The 23287-nt window shown below is 41.0% G+C and overlaps 1 protein-coding gene across 3 annotated transcripts in view; it reads left to right on the top strand.

The window, feature by feature from the left end:
• Nucleotides 1-23287, top strand: part of EXOC4 (exocyst complex component 4) — a 746933-nt gene that overhangs the window by 586821 nt on the left and 136825 nt on the right. For all 3 annotated transcript variants that reach the window (XM_072784617.1, XM_072784618.1, XM_072784619.1), the window contains exons 12-13: nt 3799-3935; nt 21306-21461. In XM_072784617.1, the coding sequence (XP_072640718.1) occupies nt 3799-3935; nt 21306-21461 (293 nt within the window). The remainder of the gene's footprint in view (nt 1-3798; nt 3936-21305; nt 21462-23287) is intronic.

The following is a 23287-nucleotide window of genomic DNA, read 5'->3' on the forward strand; positions in this document are numbered from 1 at the left end:
TGGTTGGAACACATGGATAGCATGCTCAGTGGAGCTGGAGAGAAGGCTAGAGAGGCGGACAGGGGCCAGAGCTTAAAAGGCTGGACATGTAGAAAGGAGCATGGACTGAGGAGGAAGAGGCTCAGTTTCTCACCTCGTTCTCAGCTGGACTCTGTATGAGTCTTCAAGCATGTCACTGGTCATCAGTATGACCAGAGAACTGGGGAGACTTATTTCTAAACCATATACCCGAAACATCATTCTAGAAAATGTGAACAGATCTGTGCTGTGCTATGGAAAATGTTTGCTTTACTTAAATAATTAGGGGAAGATTGAAACCACATTTGTCTCTCTAAGATTTGCGGCAACATTAGCATAGTAAAAGTTTCCAAAATCCTCCAGTGAAGAAGCCACTTCAATTTTCTTTAACTCCACATTTTCCAAATTACTTGAACTTAGAGTCAATTTTCTGTAACATTCGTATTAGTATCATGCTGCAGAGCCCCATTTTGGCATACAATGGACAAGGTCTTAAAGGTCCAATCATCTTCATTCATTCATTAAATTCTTTTAAAGTGCAGAACCCAAGAGCTGGTCCTTATTCACCCTCTTTCTATGTTAGTCCTCTGGTGTATAAGAAACTTTAGTTATTTTTCATAGCAATGGCTTTTTTATTACATCTGCTATCTTGGGATATTTTTTTCCTTTTCTCATTTTTCATGTCATGCCCAGACTTTATTACCTGGTAATAAGTTGCAAGAAATGAGAATTGAGTTGTTTCTAAACAAATATCAATCATTTGTGATATGTTTAGTAGAAATTATAATGAATGTAATCAGGGTTTTACTTATTATAAAGTCATTATATTCAACATTGGCAAATCCCAAAATTAATAACAAGTCAATACATCATTTGAGATGCCAAAGAGATCAAATAAATAAAAACAGAATTGACCTTGTTAGAAGTTTGATATTTTTAACATTTATCTGTCAGAGCCACTGAATTGGAAATTGTAATAAATTCTTGAAAAATGAGAACTTTTTTCCCCTGTAAAAATACCCATCATTTGGCAAACTACAGTGTCATTTTCCTTGAAGAGAATGTAGTGATTGATTATCCAGAGTGCTTCCATGACAAGGTAAACCAACCAAATAGCTGGAAAATTGTATGTAATCATATAGCATCACATAGGCTTTTTGTTGAGCACGATCATTAGAATTAAACTATGGCATTCTAATCATTCCCTGTAGGTACTTCCTATTTACCCCAAAACCTTTATCTCTGGGGAATGTTCCCATGTGCTTATATTTTCCCCTTCTTCTCCGACTGTCACAGGAATAAATACAGACCACACTGTACCCACCCAGCGAGATTGCAGAATGCAGAGATGCCCATGTCTAGCATCCCTCACATATGTGGCATTCGGAGAGGTTTATCTGTGTGTGCTGACATTATTAGTATTGTTTCTTTCAGTCAGAGCACTGTCCTGAAGGTCCTGAGATGTCATAAACCAGTGGGGGAGGGTAAGGTTGGGGGATGGACAAAGGAAATGAGGAATGTCAGTCTTGCTTTTGAGAAGTTGATAATATAACCAGGAAGAGCAAACACACCCGAGACCCTTTAGACATCTTTGACTCTGTGTCAAAGCACCAGCACACCAATTGAATCCCAGAGTGATGAAGGCCAGTGGAGGAGCCACCAAATTATCCTTGGTTATTAGAAGACTACATGGAGTCATAAGAAAGGAAGAGGTTACCCAAACCTGCCTAGAGGTAATTAATCAATAGAAAGAACCAGGCCCTTTCTCTCCATAAACCTAAGCAATCTCCCTGTGCTCCTCTTCCCTACAGTGTCTTAGACTTTAAGGGGGGCTTTGTTACGGTGGCTGAACTCCACTCTCCCGTATTAATTGCCGTCTGCATGTTACAGGATATCCTGTGTTCTGAATCAGGATGAGGATTTTAGATTCTTCCGAGCTGCGTGGGGACATGGAGCTGAGCAGAATCAATTCCTGTCACTCACACACAAATACAGAGGAGCGGGATTATGGATTAGGGGAAGCTGCAGTGCTTTATTCTTAAAATCGATACAGAAAAGGAGGTTGAACTTGGGATTCCATAGAGACTGTAATTTGGTTTCCTGTGAGGTTTACCTTATGGAGTATAACTGTTCCTTCCTTTTCACCGTTTGATTATTTTACTTTGGGACAGGGCAGGTGGTGGGAGAACAGGAAGGAAGATAAAAACCTCCACAGCCAGATCATCTTGAATAAGCACCCATGCATGAACTCCTGACTCACCTGATCCTCCATTGTGTTGAGAAAAGCTGTACACTTTTATCCTTTTTCTTTTTTTAAGATTGTATTTATTTATTCATAAGAGACACAGAGACACAGGCAGAGGGAGAAGCAGGCTCCTCGCAGGGAACCTGATTCAGGACTCAATCCCAGAACCCCAGGATCATGACCTGAGCCAAAGGCAGACGGTCAACTGCTGAGCCACCCAGGTGTCCCTGTTTTTCTTTTTAGAAGAAAAACAATTAAGCAAGATCCTGTACCCCCATAGTCTGCATTTAAGCAGAATAAAAGGCCTTTGGTTTTTTTCCCCCCAGGTCACTGTCAGAGTAGAAAAAAATATATTTTTAATTTTTAATTTTATGGACAAGTCTACACAGCTTATGTAATTCTATGTAAATAAATATATCTTCGACAAAGCAGTTATTGATCAAAGATTCCCAAGATGCTGGGCGTGTGATTAATATTTACTCCAGTGTAATTCTGCTCCTTTTAAAAGAGACAGGAACTCATGGTTTAAACAACTCAGTCTTTTCTTAATCCAAGATTTAGAGTTGATTGAGTATGCCTCTCCATAGATAGAACCCTGATCTGCTGCACAGAACTGTCAGTCTCTAGCTGCAAGATGGGCTTATTATTGTTTCCCCAGGATGTTTCTCTAATTCCGTTTTTAAAATATGTCTGAGTCTCTGTGGACAGAGCTTCTGTGGCGGCAGCAACAACAGGAACTGCTCTGATCTAAGGAGAAAATGATGGGGCCTACCGGCAGAGGAACTCTGGGCTAGCTCCGAGGCAGAGTGCTGTAGTTAAAAGAGTGAAGCCTGCAGCCCTTACTCGGCTCCCTTGCTCTCCTCAACCCATTTCTTCATCTTTAAACTGGGGGTGACTGGGGGATTCACCTGGTAGGCACACTGAGAGGATTAGATGAGCTGAAGTATGTAGAGTGCCTAGCCCTGGACTTGGCACTTGCAAGAAACAGTAAGCGTTCATGATTACCATGATTAATGTGAGTCTCAAATAAGATAGCATCTGCTGTGTATGTGAAAACATTCCACAAGCTGTAAGGCTCAATACAAATGTTAGCTGTTGTTCAGAATAGGTTGATAGTTTTGAAACTTTTAAAACAGATCACAGGGTACCTTTTCTTTGTGCTGCCTTTTGTAGGTCCCTAACCTCAAGGTAGAGCCCCAGAGACGATAAAGCAGTCTCCAACTGAATGTACATTATCTTCCTTAAAAGCTGTAGCCCGATGTTGTGGATGCTGATAATTCTGTGGAGCCAGTCTGCAAATCCCTGTCCCATGTCCTTCTGCAGAGAGTACTTTCTCAGGTCTTTGGAAGACCAGCATTATGTAAGATACTTACTTGGCTGTTTTTAATCAATGTTTGAAAGTGTTGCATCCTCCCAGGAAAGCTCACATCTTAAATGATCGCGTCCTTTCAGTTGTCCTTCCTTGTCCTACACATGACTTGAATTAAAACAAACAAACAAAAACACAACGCATGAATTTCTGTGTCCTCTTGCAGAGCACGATCATTGTGGAGAAGACAGTGCAAGACCTCATGAACTTGATGCATGACCTGAGTGCATATTCGGATCAGTTCCTCAACATGGTGTGTGTGAAGCTCCAGGAGTACAAGGACACCTGCACCACCGCCTGCAGGTACAGCTTGGGTTGGGAACCTGACAGCTGCCCTGCTTGGCGATCCTGCTTTCAGAGCCTACCTTTTCCACCATTTTAGAAAAGGACCAGTTTTGCTTTAGTCAAGGGGCCTGATGAGAGCACCTGCCACCTAAATAGTCTCCTGAATACGTGTGTAATAGGTGTGAACCTATGGAGGGAATGTGAGGGACCGAGGGACAGAGCCCCTCAGGACTGCTATTGTGTGGCATAGACAAGGTGTCAGCCTTGATTTTCATGAAAATCTAAAATTGTGAGATTTGTCTTACTTCGAGGAAATGCCAGATCATGATTAGTCCACCTTGTAATCCTAAAAGATCTTTAAAGTAAGCCACTTTCAAACTCTTCGTATCCCTTAATAATCTAGAATAAGATTTCTTTTTAGTTCTTAAAATGTATTTATCCTGATGCTTATTAATCCATAACCTTCCTACTGTCGTGACAGGACAGCTACACCTGTTTCCAGCATCAGCAGAAATGAAAAACCATTGTTATGAGCTTGAAAACCTTTAGTTTTCCCTCTAATTTCTTTTCTCTGGGCTCAGAAATCTCACTGAGCTGTGGAAAAGATTGTAGCACTCCTGGTAAGAAGCTAATAATAGGAACAAATTATGGTCTGGTTGACAAGACCTGATACAATTAGGGAAGAAAAGAATATATGATAAAATACTAAATTTTATGCAATGTATGTAATTAAGGAGAGGTAGGAAAGCACAGTCCATCATCAGGACATGTACTGTACGATATGGGACAAAAGAGCAGAAGGAATGAAAGATGAGAGAAAACCAGAAGGGGAGCCTGGAGTCAGAATTCACAGGTGAGATGTGTGCTGGGTGTTATAACAACAGATGGGATGTAGGGAGGCGGACAGAAGGAAGGACATTGCAGGGACGCAGTAGAAACACCAGCATAGTGGCCTTGTAGTTCAGCAAAACTATTACTTTCCTTGTGTAGGACCCAGTGCTAGACACGGTGCTGCTTGTTATATTCTATGAGTGCGTTTGTCGGGGATTTATTGAGCATTTCCCAGATCCAAGACAACTGTGAGTGTGTGTGGATAAAAAGTCAGTCAGTCACAGAGGATACTGTCAATGAGTTTGCCTTCTTGGTAGAGGATAGAAAGGGAAATCAGAGACAAAGACATGTATGTCCACAGTGTTAACTTGTGAAAGAAAATATGATAAGACACGTAGACACGCTGTGCGGGGGAGAAACAACTTAAGCACAGGAGCGACTCGGTGAAGGGTAGGAAGTAGGCCTTGTGAGGACTGAGGCAGGATTCAGGCTACAGGAGCTGAAGGAAGGAACCAGAGCAGCGTCAAGGTGGGAGGGGTAGGAAAAGAAAATAAATGATGGATGTTTGGGTTTGGGAAAGGAAGGCTGAGCCAAAATGGAGGATTTTGAATGCCAGGCTCGAGATACTTGGCCTTGTCAGATTAGGTAGTGGGAACCCACCGAGGGTGCATGAATGGGGAGTACCAGGCCCACACCTGAGCTTTGTGTGAGATGGACTCGAAAGACAAAGGGGGCAGTGGGGGAGAGGCAGCAATTTCCTGAATTGAAGGAGAGGCCAGTGGGGAAGGGACAGACCCAGAGACACTAGGAGACAAATATGTAGGACGTGGCCACTGGTTGGCTGTAGGGATGTAAGGAGATATACGAAGAAGTACCAGTTGAAATTAGCCTTATCTTTTCCTATGCTTATTTGTAGAGAATTTTTTTTAACTTGAATTCCAGATCTCACATTTACCCATTAATGTTATTTTTAGCTGATCATTTCAGTCTTTTGAAATATTTTTGAATTCTCATTCTGTCATCAGAAAAATCTTAGCTCTTCCCCAAAGTCCTTGTCATTCTTGATTTTATAAGCAATCTTTTCATTTCTTTATGTATGTCATTTGAAAAGAAATGTTCAACAGGACAGGGCTATGTTGAGAATTTGGGGGGCCATACCTCTCAAGACCTCCTTTGAGACTCTCATGTGTATATTACTGAGTATTTGAGGAGTTCGTGGGGGTTTTCTAAATGAGAATCCAGAAGGTACCTCAAGAGCAGTACCTCTGAAGCCTACCTTTGCTACCTATTGGTTTTATGACCTTGAACAGTTACTCAACCTTCTCGTGCCTTAATTTTCTCATCTGCAAAAAGGGATAATAATAGATCTTCTGTCATAGGGTTATTTTGAAAATATTAGTCTTTCAGAATTGTTTTTAGCACAATAGTAAGCTTCTCCCCAAAATGATTATCTGCGATTCTGATGACAAAGATCACCCTCACCACTGTTGATGATAGCACCTCCTGTATTTTATCATCTGCCCCCATAGGAGACATGTTAGATTTCTTGCTGGTGTCCTGCTAGTCCTAATCTTTATAATGCCAACTCCCCCTCCCTCAGGCCACCCCAGGACGAGCATGTACAGGTACATGTCCTCTCATTTCCACGGTACTAGGTATCCTTCCATTTTCAAGATCCCCTGCTCCTGACTCTGCTGAACCTTTGGTAAGAACTCTTATCTCGGACAACTTACCAATTACCCTTTGAAAGCCAGACTCTTGACCTTGAGCCAAATTTACCATTTCTTCCATCAAGTCACTGAGCTCCTCCCAAGTTAGGATAGGAACAAAGGCATGTGACTTGTGCATCGTGAGGTCTTTCTGGCTCTCCGTGAGGACCACTTCCTAATTGTTCACAAACCATGTTTAATAATCTGTCCTAGAATTTTGCCTAGAGCTCCAAACTCACCCCATTTTTGGCATTGACTTTCTTTTCTTCCATGAACATCCTTGCTCTCATTTTTCACTGTTTGCCAGGATACCTCTAAGATTATCATGAATGGTTCTGTGATTCTCTGCTTTGAATTCTTTCTGTGCCCAAGGTCCTTTCCTAAAAGTATTAAACCTGTCAGAATATTATTCAATTGCAGTAACTGTTGACACAGTTGGTTACTCCATCCTTAAAACAATATATTGTTTTCTAGAATTTCATTCATTCAACAAATATTTATTGAGTATTTACGTAAGAGTTTATAGATACGGCAATGAACCAAAAGATAAGATACTGCTCTTTTTTAAAAATTTTTATTTATTTATGATAGTCACACAGAGAGAGAGAGAGAGAGGCAGAGACACAGGCAGAGAGAGAAGCAGGCTCCATGCACCAGGAGCCCGACGTGGGATTCAATCCCGGGTCTCCAGGATCGCGCCCTGGGCCAAAGGCAGGCGCTAAACCGCTGTGCCACCCAGGGATCCCTAAGATACTGCTCTTATGGGGGTTTATGTTCTGTTGAAGGTGGAAGAGAGGAGACAGACAATAAATAGAATGCATAAATACCAAGAATTTTAAAATAGTGAGTCCTGGGTGAGGGAGTGCAGAGGGGGAATGGAATAGGACAAATAGACACTGGAGTGTAGGAGAAGGAGCCTGCCATTTTAAATAGGGTGCTCCAGAGGGCCCACTCAAGTTGAGGTTTGAGAAGAGACTCAAAGAAATTTTGGGAGCTAAAATATCTGGAAAGAGTGCCCTGGCAAAAGGCAAAGGCCCTAAGTCAGGACTCGGCATCACACTTTTCAGGAGCCTCAGCAGGGGGGCCAGTGTGGTTGGGGTAAAGTAAGCAAAGAGGGTGTTGGGAGGATGCCCAAAAATGAACAGAGGGCCAGACCATGCGGGGCCTTGTACGCCACTGTAGGGACGCTGACCTCTACTCTGAGGGAAATGGGGAGGCACTGCAGGAATTGTGCGTAGGGGCAGCATGATGTGACTCGCATTGTAAGACACCAGCATTGAGAGTGAGCTGGAAGGGAATGAGGGTGGAAGCAGGGAGTACAGGTGAGGGCTGTTGTGGCAATCCGGGTAGGAGATGAACACTGCTCATACTGGGTGGTAAGCAGCAGAGATGGCGAGGACTGGTGAATTCTGGATATATTTGGAAGGGCCAGCCTGCAGAATTCCCTACCTGATTAGTTAGAGAGTGGGAGAGAAAGAAAGGTGTCCATGATGCCTAGGATTTTTTTTTTTATTATTTGAATGATGAAGAGATGGAGCTGCCAACAATTGAGATGAAGGATTTAAATTTGGGGTGTCTCTGAGGCATCCCCATGGAGAGAGGGAACAGGCACCCAATGGAGAGGGGTCTGGCCATCGACATAGAAACACTATATATAGATGGTATTTAAAACCATGGACAAGATGACACCTCCCCCCCCCCCCCCCAGGGGTAAGGGTAAACATGGCAGAGAAGAGACTGGGGACTTGAAGAAGTTTGCAAGAGAAGAAACCAGCAAAGGCCACTGAGAAGCAGCAGTTAGTGAAGGAGGAGGCAAATGTAGAGCGTGGGGTCCCTGAAACCAAGTAGGGGGTGGAGGGGCGATCGGTGTTGGGTCCGCACACGGACCAAGCAGTGACGGAGTGACGGCAGTGGCTTCTGCAGCCCAGTAAGAGCAAAACCCTGATGGGCCTGGGCTTAAGAAGGAACCTGAGAGTGGGGGGACCTGTAAGTATAGGTGAAACCCCTACAGAGAGTTTTGCTGCCAAGGGGAACAGAGAGATGAGGTGGTGCTAGCTGGAGAGTTGAGGTCACACGAAGGGTGTTTTGTCATTTGACAGCTCATTTTATTTATTTATTTTTATTTTATTTTATTTTTTATTGGTGTTCAATTTACTAACATACAGAATAACCCCCAGTGCCCGTCACCCATTCACTCCCACCCCCCGCCCTCCTCCCCTTCTACCACCCCTAGTTCGTTCATTTTAAAAAGAAGAGATGGCACGTTTGTATTTGAAGAGCATCATTTAAGAGAAAGGGAAGATGCTTGACGTAGGAAGGAGAGGGGCAAATGGCTAAAATTCTGGTTTTGGCCAGTGAGTTGGAGCGGGGTGTAACACCACAAGTGGAGTAACAGGCTTTGGACAGGAACCTGGATAGTTTTGTTTGCTGTGGGCTGTCCTTCTTCTAGGGACTGAATTATTTCTTTGTCTTTCGTGTTTTGCCATTTGGTCCAGACAGTACAACTGTATTCCCACTATATTACTTTCCCTTGGAACATGGCTGTTGCTTTTGGTTTGGCATCAAGAGTATCCTGAGTTCTTCCCCCAGGAGTCTGTACCACTGTGGTATCCCTCCTGGCCAAATTGTCTGGAATGGTGTCCACTGACTGGTGCCCATTATCAGATCATTTCATTTGAGACACAAAGTAATATCTGTAGTGATCCACCACAGTTGCTGAATTATAGGCCAGGGATGAATTATCTCACGGATGGGGAAAGTAATTCTGTGAAGTTTTGAAAGGGAAAAAATAGAAAATCGTTTATATGGCTGCTATAAAACAACACATACTCTCCTTCCCGCGCATGTGTGCGCGCACACACACACACACACACATACCCATCCATATATAACCCCATGGTGCCTGTTGCTTATTACTTAATCCAGTTTTTCCAGCCAGAGAGAAAGTGTTTTCTTATTGTATGACTCTGAAGATGGCAAAGCGTCCTCACTTCCTCTCTTCCCATTTAGTGCCCTCCCCCGGATTGGCACCTGCTGAGGAGTAATTAGGGCAGTCCTAATTTGGACAGCCAAATCCTGATTACAGTGAGAGGAAAAACAGGAAATGTTCTAGTTCTGCTGCCAGCAAATGACTGACTTAAATAGAAAGCCATATACAATTCAAATGATCCAAAATGATATAACACTGGGGAAGGAGGAAGGGAGCAGGGAAACATCGCGATCAGATTCTTTCTCAGCAGATATCTCTTACTGCAGTGATCGAATCCACAAGCCCACAATGCCCTCTGCTGAGAGCTGGCTTGTTTTCTAAGTTTACCATGAGACCCTGAGCATCCCCTGGGAGTCGAGAGATCTGAGGGAAGGTCAGCAACATCTCCCCTTTCTGTGAGCACCTCACGCTGGAGAGAAAGACCGTGCCGTCCAATGATGTCATGTTACATGCTTTGGATAAAGAGAGGTTTCCTAAAAGGGTAATGAGGACTAGAAGTCTTTTCCTTAATTAGTCACACCCCTTGGGGCTCAGAGGAAAACTCAGCTGTGGATTCTCCCTGGCGCTGCATTAGCAATCAGACACTCGGTCCATTAGTCTGCTACTTCCACTCTGAGTGCTTCTCGCCTCCTGCTCCCCCTCTTTGTCCTGGGGTACTACCAGCAGCTTAGGTGCCCCCAAATAGTTATTAAAAGATTGGAAATCAGTTTTTTTAAAAGTTTCTGCCTGTTCCAATTCAGCATCAGTTTATTATTATTATTATTATTATTATTATTATTATTATTGACCTTTCTGCATTGGGTGGGCCTGGTGGAAAATACAAATAAAACATCTTCTAGTCTTTGCGGCTCAACTGATAGAAAACACAAGCATGTTTTTATTAGAGAAAATATAACCACCCTCAGGGTTTACAGAGGACTGAAAACTCATGCCAAAGCAGGAAGAAAGAATGATGTGGAGATACACTTGCAATCCCTGGTGGCAGAAACCAGGTCTGGCCCCAGGCTGGGCAACTCGTTGGCCCTCAGTATGTTTGCTGAATGAATAAGGAAATTCCTAATGGACTGAACAGGATGAGCAAGCAATGGGGGAGGGGGGGGAGGGGGGCGGGGCATGGGTGGATGTGATGTGTTGGGGAGAGGCTGAGAAATCAAAATTGGTAGGAATGGGCAGAAAAAGGAGTTCTGAAAATTTCCTATATTAAGTAATACTATCATAGGTTTTGGTAGGAAGGATGACCTACCTTCTCCATGATCCTGGACCCATTGTGTTAAATAGCAGAAACAAGGGACCAGGGCCTGTGATGGGTCTTGAAACCCTAAGGTTTCCTGTGTAGCCAGGGGCTAGGGTCCTGCAGGAATGAGAGCCTGGTCAAGCTTTCCTTGCCAAGTTCATAACCCAGCTAAAGTGCATGTGCCAGAAGCTAAGTCTGTCTGGCTCTAAAGCCCAAATAGGCAATGGAATTAAAGAGGAAAAGTTGGAAAACCTAAAACCTAAACTAACTTTTTTTTTTAGATTTATTTATTTGAGAAAGAGCAAGTGGCGGAAAAGGCAGAGGGAGGAGGGAGAGAATCTTTTTTGTTTTTTTTTTTTAAAGATTTTATTTATTTATTCATGAGAGACACAGAGAGAGAGAGGCAGAGACACAAGAGGAGGGAGAAGCAGGCTCCATGCAGGGAGCCTGATGTGGGACTCGATCCCAGGTCTCCAGGATCACGCCCTGGGCTGAAAAGGCAGGTGCTAAACCTCCGGGAATCCCCAGGAGAGAGAGAATCTTAAGCAGACTCCCCATTCAGTATGGAACCTGACACAGGGCTGGATCCCAGGACCCTGAGATCACAACCTGAGTCAAACCAAGAGTCAGACAGTCAACCAGCTGCGCTACCCGGGTGCCCCTAAACTAACTTTGAATCTCGGAAGAGCCAAGAAGGGACACCTTGATGGTGCATTTGGTTGAGCATCCAACTCTTGGTTTCAGCTCAGGTCGTGATCTCGGAGTCCTCCCTCTCTCCCACCCCTTCGGACTCTGTGCTCAGTGCAGAGTCTGCTTGAGGTTCTCTCACCCTCTACCCCTCTCCCCACTCATGTGTGCATGATCTCTCTCAAATAAATAAATAAATAAATAAATAAATAAATAAATAAATAAATAAATAAATAAAATCTTAAAAAAAAAAATCAGAAAAAGGCCACAGAAACTCTGTAAGCTCCATGCCAGCTTGGCTTCTGGTTGCCTTTTGAACTATGTTCTATCTGTTACCCCCTTGGCTTACATGGCACTGATACATTCATTTTTATTAAATATTGACAAGATACAAAAGAACACTTATAAAATATGTACATTGTCTGGTTCATGAGAGCACTTAGTGAATGAGAGCTTTTATTTGCTCCCGTAATTTATTTTGCATAACTCTATTCTGTCATCCCATCATATCACAATTTAAATTTTTTTTCATATGTACGAACTATCTGATCAGTTAGTGGTTTACATGGCTTTCTCTCTTAAAGACATTGTTTTTCAACTGTGGATTCACATTGGACTTATTTGGGGAGACTTCAAAGCATCCATACTGGATTTCCCATATCGGCCCCCTGAGCATTTGGGCCTGGGCAAGAGTAGTTTAAAGTGTCCCAAAAGTGATTCTTGTGGGTGTTGCTGATCTAAACTTTGAAAATCTAGGAGGAAATTCATAGGTCTTCTCACACATAGTTATATCCAACTTTTAGCACAATGTGTGTACAGAGACCTTTGCCACATGTTTACTGATCAAATGAGTAACTTCCCTCTGCCTTTGGAGATGCTGCCCACGCAGCCAGGTGTCCCTCAGATTCCATAGCAAGCAGCCAGTCTTCATTTCTCCCATGCAACTTAGCCAACCACGATCAGATAAGAGTCTCTTGCGGTAGCTTGTGACAAAGTACTAACAGCCTGGACTGGAAAGCACTCAGCCACTGTGCAAAGCACTGTCAGTCATTAATTCATCCTGTCAGCCACGACCATCCTGAAGACAAGACTTCCTGTGACCTCACCAATAAGAAAATGGAGGTTCAGAAAGATCCAGAACCTGGATAAGGGCACAGGGCACAGGGCGGGTTGTAGGTACGCTCTAAGCCAGGTGTGTCTAGCTCTAAAGCCCAGAGAAGAGGCAGTGGAATTAAAGAGGAAACAGGGAACCTGAGAAATGTTGCAAATGGTTCAGAGACATTCTAATAGGAGCACAGACTCCAGAGCAGTTGGTATAGGCTCACTTCCGGCTCTGTCCTCCTCAGGCCACTTGATCCTAAGCAGGCCTTAGTATCTCATCTATAAGATGGGAAGAATCACCGTGCCTAGCACACAGGATTATTAGCAGGATTGCAAGAGTTAATACGTGTACAATGTTGAGAACAGTGCCTAGTCCATAGTAAATGCTGTCAGGTGATGGTTACTGCTGCTGGTGTTTATTGTTTATTTTTAAATTAATTCATTGATAATGTCATTCACTAATAAGATGGCAAAAGAAACATTTCTGTATAACATCTGTTATTTCCCTGGTGCTTTGTGCTTCACTACTATCGCTCATTGACCCGTTACTTTATTTATTCCACAGTTATTTATGAAGCACTTCTGAAGCCAGCATTATTCTAGATCTAAGAGCATAGAAGCGAATAAACTAGGCAGGGTCCTGCCTTCATGGATTTTACACTCTACTGAAGAACACAGAATATAATCAAGTAATAATAAATTTCTCAGAAATAAGGATGATGTGATTTTTTAAAAAAGAAAGAAAGATGCAAGCGGAGAGGGAAGAACTCAGAGAGGATCTGTTGTTTGAGCTGAATTCTGAAGGTTGAGAAGGAACCACATGGTGATACAGGGAAGAGCATTCCAGGCAAAGGAGGGAGAAGTATGAAGATGGCAAAAGGCTCAAAGCTTAAGTGCTTTATGTAGTGTAACTGGAAGAGAGGGAGAAAGAAGAAGGGAGAAGTGAATATTGAGTAAGGTTGGACAGGTGCAGTAGTCAGATCATTTGGCTTATTCCTGGCTACAGATTAGAATCATATGAGAGCTTAAAGTTAGCCATGCTGAGCCCCACTTTAGAATGTGTAATTGATAAATTTTTAAAATGCTTCCCAATGTTTGAATGTGCATCAGAATTAAGGACCACTGACCAAAGGATCTCAAGGCCAGAGAATTTGAGTTTATTCTAAATGTTGTAAGAAGACATGCAGTTAGGGTTGAAACAGGCAGTTAACCTGGTCTGTTGTCTTTCCATAAAAGTCTTAAATTTGCTTATGATAAAAATCTAAACATTGACAGCTAAGACAAATTTCTTTTTTTTTTCTTTTTTTTTTTCTAAGACAAATTTCATATTAATTCCTGATCCTCCGTTACAATATAATTCTTCTTGGGTTTTTTTGTTTCGTTTTGTTTTGTTTTAAGTATCAGTTACAACCCTTCAAATGAGAACTTGTCTATTTAAAGGTTATTAAATTATGTCCAAGAGTTACTTTCTATAAACTCTCAAATTTCAAATCATTTCCCACTGGTCCTCTTAAATTGTTTCCCTTGAGCCATGCCCAGAGTAATCAGATGTTTCTAAAGTTGTCATTCTTCAGTAGAAATCCATACCATCATGAGGCCCTCTGACCAGCATTGAGTGTGATACAAAAATAGCCTAGTATTTCTCTGCTCTTTTCCTGCTTATACTGCTCTATCTTATCTTAAAGGATTTTGGGGTTTTGTTTTTGTGTTTGATTTGTTACGGTGAGTGGTGTAGCATTACCTCTTACTTCTGCGACTCTCCCATTGTCATTATCCCCATGTCAGTGGACACTGCCCTACAGTTTGGCCTGCTGCAAGTCCAAATCATTCATAGTACAACATCCACTACAGCAGCTTAATTTGAACCATCCTTGTCCAGAATTCATCTGTCTAGCTTGGCTCCTAGTTTTTTAAGTATCTGGAAGATTCAGCCTGGGAAGGTAAACATCATGCCCTGGCTGTCACCAAACAGTTGAATCCAATTAGTCCCACCTGCCCCTGGTTATTTACCTAATGAAAAACTCCATACCCCAGCTGTGTCCAGGGATGAGGCACACTTACAATCCTCAACTGCTCCAGAGAGGAAGCAATGCACATCAGAGCCAGTCAACACCAGCAGATGTTTTCTGAATGAAATTCACTCAACTGTGCCTAGAGGGTAGGCCCTTCTCATGGCATCCTTATCACCCGTTCCAAGAGGTATACCTATTTTTCTCTTCCTCGTGGGAACAGGTACAAATAGTTACACAGATGGCTCTGTCTGTGGCCCATTGAGCTGTGAATTAATTAGTAGATTATGGTTCTGGTAGTGGTGATTAACCCTGCTCCTCTTGTGGAATAATTGTTGGAAATTTAGCTCTTCTTTTTTTGAGGCTATTTGGATATGTCCTAGAATTTTATAGCCCACACAATCTAGCTTATCACAAAATGATAAACTAATAAATGCAATTGGTTAGGACGGAAACTTTGCCATTTGAATGAAAGATTCCCTTTAGGGTAATTGTACATTGCTAATCAATGCCAGTATTTGAAATTAGCATACTTGGAATGGCATTTAGGATTGATCTTCATTCCAGTGTGAATTAATAATTTGTTGAGGGCAGGGTATGGGTAGTATCTTAGTTCACTGTTTTTTAATAAAATAGGATCTGTGAATATTTGTGAAGCCAGTAACCAAATATTGATTATTGAATTAAGCCAGTTGTTAAAAAATATATGTAAGTGAACAATGTGGAGCCTTTTAAAGTAGTATTTCCCTAAGCTATTTTGTTTCATCGCACCTAGTGCTAAAATGAAAAATTTTAGATTCCCCAAATGTACCATACCATCTCACATCTATACATCCAACCTATTTCCTGAACCCTAGAGCAGCATTCATGGGCTCAAAGATTTAGATGCTGGAAAACTAAGTCAGGTTGTAACTCTTTGGAGCAGAATTTCACCTGTAGTGAAAGGGTCTAAAAGGGTCTAAAAGGAACTGAACCACCCAGCCAGAGTTCTTTCTAGATACGGATACTAAAATTTAAATTGTATATAATTATCACATCTCACAAAATATTCTTCTTTTGACTTTTTTAAAAAAGCATTTTAAAATGTCAGCCATGTTCATAGCTTATATAGGACATACCAACTCAGCTGACAGGGCAGACTTGACTCAGGGGTGATAGTTTACCAAACCCAGTGTGTATAGGACAAAATTCTAATTGCAAAGTATAGGTGATCACTACAAAAAGAGGGTTTTTGTTCATTTGCTCTCCAAAGGGAGAGATTATTGTAGACTGACATAGTTAACAAATTCTTCACAGAGAACCTGAGACTTTGAGGAGGCTTTGTAAGAACATGCCACCAAGAAACAAGTGGCGTAGAAGAGGGAAGTTGTGTCAATAATCACTCCATAATTTGTTTTGTGAATCAGAACTCTTTTCATGTTGAATTTTTTAGAGGGAAACCCACTTGTATTCATGATTCTGATTTGTATTGAATTCAGAGAGGTATGTGAGAGTCTGGCAGAGTGATCTCTAAGTTGATTAAAATATCAAATAACTTGATAGTTCACCTAAATCATTTAGTATAGAAAACAAGTAAAAGAAAACCACTAAACCACTAAGATGGTTTTAGTTTAATAAGTTACCTAGACTCCTAAAACTGAAGAGAGCTTATTTTTAGCTCCAATTTAGTTCCTCTATATTTTCCAAGTACCAGGTATTGTACTAGACACTGGGGACACAAAAACCAAAGAAAAATTCACTGTACCTCAGAGAACTCACTGTTCAATATGGGATCCCAACTTGTAAAGAAGTGCAGTAGGACCAGGGGGCACAGAGGTGTATGTAAGGTGGTGGTTCTTACCTTGGAATGCACAGTGGAATCACATAGGAAACTTGTGAGAATTCTGATGCCTGGTTTCCACCCTCAGTGATTGATTTACTTAGTCTTGGGTGTGGACTCAGCATCTAGTTTTTTAAAAGCTCCATATACAACCCCAACATATAATCAAGGAAATCTCTGACATAAGGGTAATGAGACACAGAAGAGAAGACTCGGCTATCCCAAAGGAGGAATCAAAGTAAAGCTTAACCAATAGAATCAAACAAGGAAGATGAGGAAAAGACTTTCCAGGCACAGATAATACAGAGAAGAAAGAAACAGTGCTTTCCCCCGCCATTGAAAAAACTCTAGATTACTCATTATAAAACGGTGTTTAGCCAACACAGGTGGGGATTTGGCAGGGAATAGTGAACATAGAGGAGGAAAGCAATAGCGGGAGATGCTGAAAACGTGGATGTTCATTCATACCTTGCTAAGTTTGGACTTGGTCTTAGAATTGGGAATCAATAGATTTCTAAGGAGAACAACATGACTGTATTTGAACAGTTTTAGGAAAATAACTCTTCCAACTAAGGTGGTAAATTGGACTGATGGTATAGAAGTTCCAAGCAAGATGCCCAGTTACTGCGAAATCCAAGTTAAAAAATAGTGAGGGTCTAAATAAAGGTTAATGGCAGTAGACCTAAATAGGAAAATGACAGATTTGTAAAATACTGGAGGAGGAGGAATTGACAGGATGTTGACTGTGGGTTAATAGGATGACTCTGTGTTCTTAACTTGAGTAACAGGATGGATGGTTGGACTGTTGACCAAAATGGGAATGCTAGATGTTTACTGGGAGAGGGAAAGGTGGATAATTAGAGAATGGACAGAAGAAATGAGCCATCAGTTTGTCTAAGAAAGATGTTAGGGTAACAGGAGTAAAACCAAAAACAAATGGTGAAGTGGAAACCCAAGAACTAATATTTGAGAGAGGGAATAATCAACAGTATTAGGTGCTTTAGAATAATCAAAGAGTGTGAAGAATAACAAATACCCATGGGTCAGTGGAGCAGTTTCACAGGAATGGTGCTTCTAAAACCCTGATTGCAATTTATTTAAGACTGAATTTTGACTTCAGTAAAAAATGTGGAGTTGATTGATTTAGGAAACTCTTTTCCTACTCCTAACACATAAAGTCCAGTTAAAAATATATTACTTTAAGGGCACCTGGGTGGCTCAGTTGGTTAAGCATCTGCCTTTGCCTCAGGTCATGATCTTGGAGTCCTGGGATCAGCCTGGCGTTGAGCTCCCTGCTTGGCCGAAAGTCTTCTTCTCCTTCTCCCACTGCTCCACCCCCCCACACACCCCCCAACACACTCATGCTCTCTATCTCAAAGTCTTAAATATATATATCTAAAACTTCAAAAAAATTTTAAAATATGTAGCCAATTTCGAAAGGAAGAAAAGCAATTCTCCATATGCCCCAAATAAAAGAGGATCTAAAAGCCATAGCAGTAAGCAGATATTGAAGTTGAGTGGCCCACAAAAGTATCAGGACTTCATAGAGCAGTTGTCTTTGTTTGGGCTGCTGTAACAAAATGGTACAGATAGGATGTCTTCTGAAAAACAGTAATTTATATCTCACAGTTTGGGAGGGTGGAAGTTCAAGACTAGTGGGCCAGAAGGGTCAGGTGTGGCTCTCTTCTAGGTCAGAGACATCTCATTGCTTTATCACATGGTAAAAGAGGCTAGGGAGCTCTGTGGGATTTCTTTATAAGGGCACTAATCCCACTCATGAGGGCTCTACCCTTATGACCTAGTCTCTTCCTAAAGGCCTCACTTCTTAACACTGTAACATCAGTAGTAGGGTTCCAACATGTGAGTTTTCAACAGACACAGACATTCAGATCATAGCTGAATTCAGACCCAAGTAGTGGCTGGCATCTTAACACCTGCATGGCAGGGAGTTTTATCTGTGCAGAAATTATGCAAAGGATTTTTCCTGTGGGTGGAACCAGGAAAACTCTAGACTTGAGAATGAGCCACCCAACTTGGAGAGTAGAAAAGTGGCCTCTAGAAGAAATCAGAATTACACAGGTGCAAGTAAGGACCTCAATTTGCCCTTCCCATGTTGGGAGAGAATGTTTTAAGTTAAAAAAAGGGGGGGGGGATCTTAAAACCTTACTTGGAACTAGTGAAACCTGTAGGATCCAGAAGAGGCAAATGCAAATCGCCTAATAGTGACATCTCTAAAACTCAGAGCAAATGTGAGATTCCCACTGAGGTGGAGCTTGCAGGCCAATAGCTGATCACATGAGAAAAGAAGGAAAATGCAATTCACAGGACATTTGACATCCAAAGAACTACCAAAAGATGTAAAGCCATGTGTAAGAACTTTAAAATTGCTGCTTTTTAAAATACTCAAAAATAGGGCACCTGTGGCCTAGTGGTTAAGAGTCTACCTTTGGCTCAGGTCATGAGCCCGGGATCCTGGGATTGAGTCCCACCTCGGGCTCTCCATAGAGAGCCTGCTCTCTCTGCCTGTCACTGCCTCTCTCTGTGTGTCTCTCATGAATAAATAAATAAAATCTTAAAAAATAAAATAAAATACTCAAAAAAATAAAGAATAGAATCCATTAATACAAGGGCAGATCATTTTGGAGGAGGGAGGGCAGTGGATTTCTTAAAAAAAACTAAAGAGAAAAATCTGGAAAGGAAAAATACAATAATTGAAAACATTTCAAAAAGTATTAGGTGGGTTAAATCCCAGAGTAGACCCTGGAGAAAGAGAATTCATAAATTGAAAACAATGAGTGAGAGATAAGGAAGAGCAATCAGTGAGTGAAGGCCACTCATTGGAGTGACAGTGTCTGTGACAGGTAGGGAGGAGCTTCACTGAGAAATGCTAGATGAAGGAAGAGGCTGATTCATTCATTCTTTAAAAAAAAAAAAAAAAGAATAGGGGGTTGGGAAATATATTGAGAGAGATCCTAGATAGGGAAAAGGAAAAGGGGATTTGGGGGACAGTAGGGAGGATCCCCAAGAGCCTAGATAAAGGGATTAACTGGAAGTAAATGAGGAAGAAACAGATTTGAAGATATTTCAGTGGGGGATAGAGGTGAAATGTTTGAGAGTATGTCATTAAGAATCCTCCTTTCTGTGTCAGATTCTGTGTCAGGAAGAATGTAGGGGATAAACAATGAGGAGATAAAGGGCAAAGGCTTAAAAAAAATAGCACTGAGGGAATAATGGTAGGGGAAGCTGACCAGAGACAGGTAAAAGGAACACCAAAGAACATTGAGGGCCCACCTGGCACGCAGCGTCATAAATGAGAGACAGTGCCCAGCAACCCTACCCCCGCCAAACGTGTAAAAGGAAAGGTCCTGTGATCTATTTCTGTATTGCTGACCATAGTTACTGTTAGAAAACTTTTGCTTATAGTGAGTAGAAGAATTCTAGGAATCAGCTGTGGTTCTTTTTTTTTTTTTTTTCTTTAAGATTTTATTTATTCATGAGACACCCAGAGAGAGAGAGGCAGACACAGGCAGAGGGAGAGGAGGCGCGCCACAGGGAGCCTGATGCGGGATTCGATCCTGGGACCCCAGGATCATGACCTGAGCCAAAGGCAGATGCTCAACCACTGAGCCACCCAGGCGCCCCCAGCTGTGGTTCTTTTAGTTATTCTAGCTTATTTTCAGAGAACCAGAGTAATACTGCTCCCTACAACATGAAATCTTATTACCTTGAGTGAGATTGCCTTGAGGCAAAGTTTTTAGGCTTCCAGCTTCTTTTGTTGGCAAACATTGAGTTGTCTGTTGGTTAAGGAGGCTTGATCATGCACGCACACCATACATATATTATATATTAAGAAGTGCATAATGTCCCCCCACTTATGATTCTTACACCAACATAAATTTCTGCCTGCGAGAGGGGGAAATCTCCTGGAGTCTGGGTCAACTTCAGAGGGGTAGCCAGCTAATTAGCACTCCCTTTGTAAATAAATGTCATTCCTGTTATCTCGAGTTGCTGATGATTTTTAGACCATTGAAATTAGTTATAGTGACAAATGTTGAACAGAAGAAGTTTTTTAATTAAGTGGAAATTGAACATTTAAGATGAATTTACAAGGATTTTCTGGTAAGTGCAGTGTTAATAACTAACCTATGGGCTCTATTAAAGGACTTGAAGCCTGTCACTCTAGGTCGATAGTCAAAGCCCTCTGGAGAGAGCAATAATCAAAGACTTTTTCTGCCTGACATCAGGGGCAAAAGGTTCCTCTATGATGGCAGATTTACTTTGAATAGAGGAGTGTCCACAGTTCAAAAAGTACCTTCAAGTAGAACTAATTGGTGGTTTAAACCAAGAAGTCAGAGAACAACCTTTTATTATAACACATGGTCACCTTTCCCATACCATTTATGTTGTTACTTAATAACATTCTTTTTTTTTTTTTAAGATTTTATTTATTCATGAGAGACCCAGAGAGAGAGGCAGAGACATAGGCAGAGGGAGAAACAGACTCCCTGTGGGGATCCTAATGTGGGACTGGATCCCAGGACCCCAGGATCACACCCTGAGCCAAAGGCAGACACTCATCCACTGAGCCACCCAGGGATCCTGACTTAATAACATTCTTTAATTCTATGTGGTTACCCCACTTCTTATTTGTTCAGCATCTGTCTTGAAAGATCTCCCCCAAAACTTACCATATGTTTTTATTTATACTTAGGGACTAACTATGATAAGGGCAGTAAATCAGTATTATCCTTACCTTTCCCCGTTACTCAACAGTGAAGACAATAAAAATGAAATTTAGAGATGGTTTCCCAGTAATGTGACCTGTTAATGGATGTCATGACTCCAACTCAGATAATGGACTATGTTAATAAGAGAGATGGCTGTGGTATCTTTTTCTTCTTCTTCTTCTTCTTCTTCTTCTTTTTTTCCTACAGCAAAGGTAGATGAAAAGTACTAACTGCATACCAGGCAATGTACTCAAGTGTCTCTTTTCCACTGATTGTGTTCAGGGGCATTGTCCAGTCAGAGGAGAAACTTGTCATCAGTGCATCTTGGGCAAAAGATGACGATATCAGCAGACTCTTGAAATCTCTACCAAACTGGATTAACATGGCTCAACCCAAACAGCTGAGGCCAAAGAGAGAAGAGGAAGAAGATTTCATAAGGTAAAAGATTTATTTTCTATGTTGTATTAAGCACTGGGAGCAAAAACATCAGTTTAGCTAATTCTTTCTTGAAGTTTGGGGCAATTCTAAATATCAAGTGGCAATGAACTGAACTTAGTAAAGTCTGTTTCTGTCCTAACATACCTCATTGCCTATGTAAATATGCCTTGTACTCAAAATTTTAGAAGGGATTGATGTGAATCAAATTTGGAGAATTGTTGAATCAAGTTAAAATATCTTTTAATTTGTAGGTCATTTTTCCCTCTAAGGGGAAGCTTGTAATTTACTCATTGATGCATTTATTTATTCAGCAAAGCTGAATTTATTCATAAAGCTGACCTTATGTGCCATACCTTGGTGATGTGAGTTAACGATGTAAAGTTCTTGCCCATACAGAGTATGTTAAAATTGTTCTTCGCATGCTCTTCAGTTCATAGAACTTTCTGCATATATAAATGAACTTCTTGTTTATTCATATACATTATGTTATCTCTAATTATTTCCTCTTTATTTTGAGAAAAGTAAGGCCTCAGCTTTATCACTCCACATTTACTTTTGTGCAATTTAAATTATTTATTAACCCTGACGGTGTGGCCGCATGACTGGCTTGCCACAGTGAAATATTTCCACCTCTGTCACTTTAGAGCTATGTAAAGTGAAAAAAAAATTGAAGTATTACTTTGTCACATTAAAATTAGGTTTATTCTTATTGTTTTTGCCTATCCAAGTGAATAAATAAATAGTAAAAATAAAATAAAAGCACTTTAAAAGAGCAAAGACCAGAAAAGGAATAAAGGGAAGTAATGGCTAATATTTTACTTTTAATTCATCATAGAACCGCGGGCTCATCTTTTTCTCAGAATGTGGATTGCAACTATAGATTAGCAGGTTTTTATTGCTAAGTTAACTGTATTCATACATGAATAATAGTGCCACACATTTATCAACCTTTTATTATGAAAATTTGTTATAAGCCATTTAAAACCTTCTCAAAATCACAAGACCCAAAACTTCACACCTGTAATTTAAGTAGATTGAGGGTTCACTTTTTAGATTAATAGACTTCATTTGAGGGGGAAGCAGTTTCAGTTTACAAAAAGTATTGAGCAAAGGGTATAGTGTTCCCTTCTACACCCTTCCCCACCACCTTCAATTTCCTCTGTTTTTAACATCTTACATTAATGTAAAATGGTACATGTGTTACAATTCATGAGCTAATGCTGATACATTATTATCAACTAAAGTCTGTAATTTACATTAGGGTTTGCTCTTTGTGTTGTACATTTTATGGGTCTTGACAAATATAAAATGGGTATATCTACCATTAGTATCACTCAGAATCATAGTTGCACTGTCCTATTCCCCATGCTATTCCTGCCTTCCTTTCCACAAGCCCTGCCAACTGCTGATTTTTTTTTTTTACCATCTCCATAGTTTTGCCTTTTCCAGAATATAATAGAGTTGGAATCAAGTGTAGTCTTTTCAGATTGGCCTCTTGTGCTTAGCAATATGAATTTAAGATTCCTCCATGTCTTTTTGTGGCCTATTTTTTTAATCCCTGAGTAATATTACATTGTATGGATGTACTATACTTTGTCCCTTTAGCAGTTGAAGGACATTTTGACTGCTTCCAAGTTTTGGCAATTATAAACAAAGGAGCTATAATCACTCATGTACAGGTTTTTGTGCAGATGTGAGTCTTCGATTCATTGTTTTAACTTGTATTTCCCGAATGACATATGATTTTGAACATCTTTTCATATGCTTATTTGGTATTTGTATATATATTTTTGTTGAGATACGGCTCATTTTTAAATTGGGTTGTA

The sequence above is a fragment of the Canis lupus genome, chromosome 18, assembly GCF_048164855.1.
Source record: "Canis lupus baileyi chromosome 18, mCanLup2.hap1, whole genome shotgun sequence".
Taxonomy (NCBI): Eukaryota; Metazoa; Chordata; class Mammalia; order Carnivora; family Canidae; genus Canis; species Canis lupus.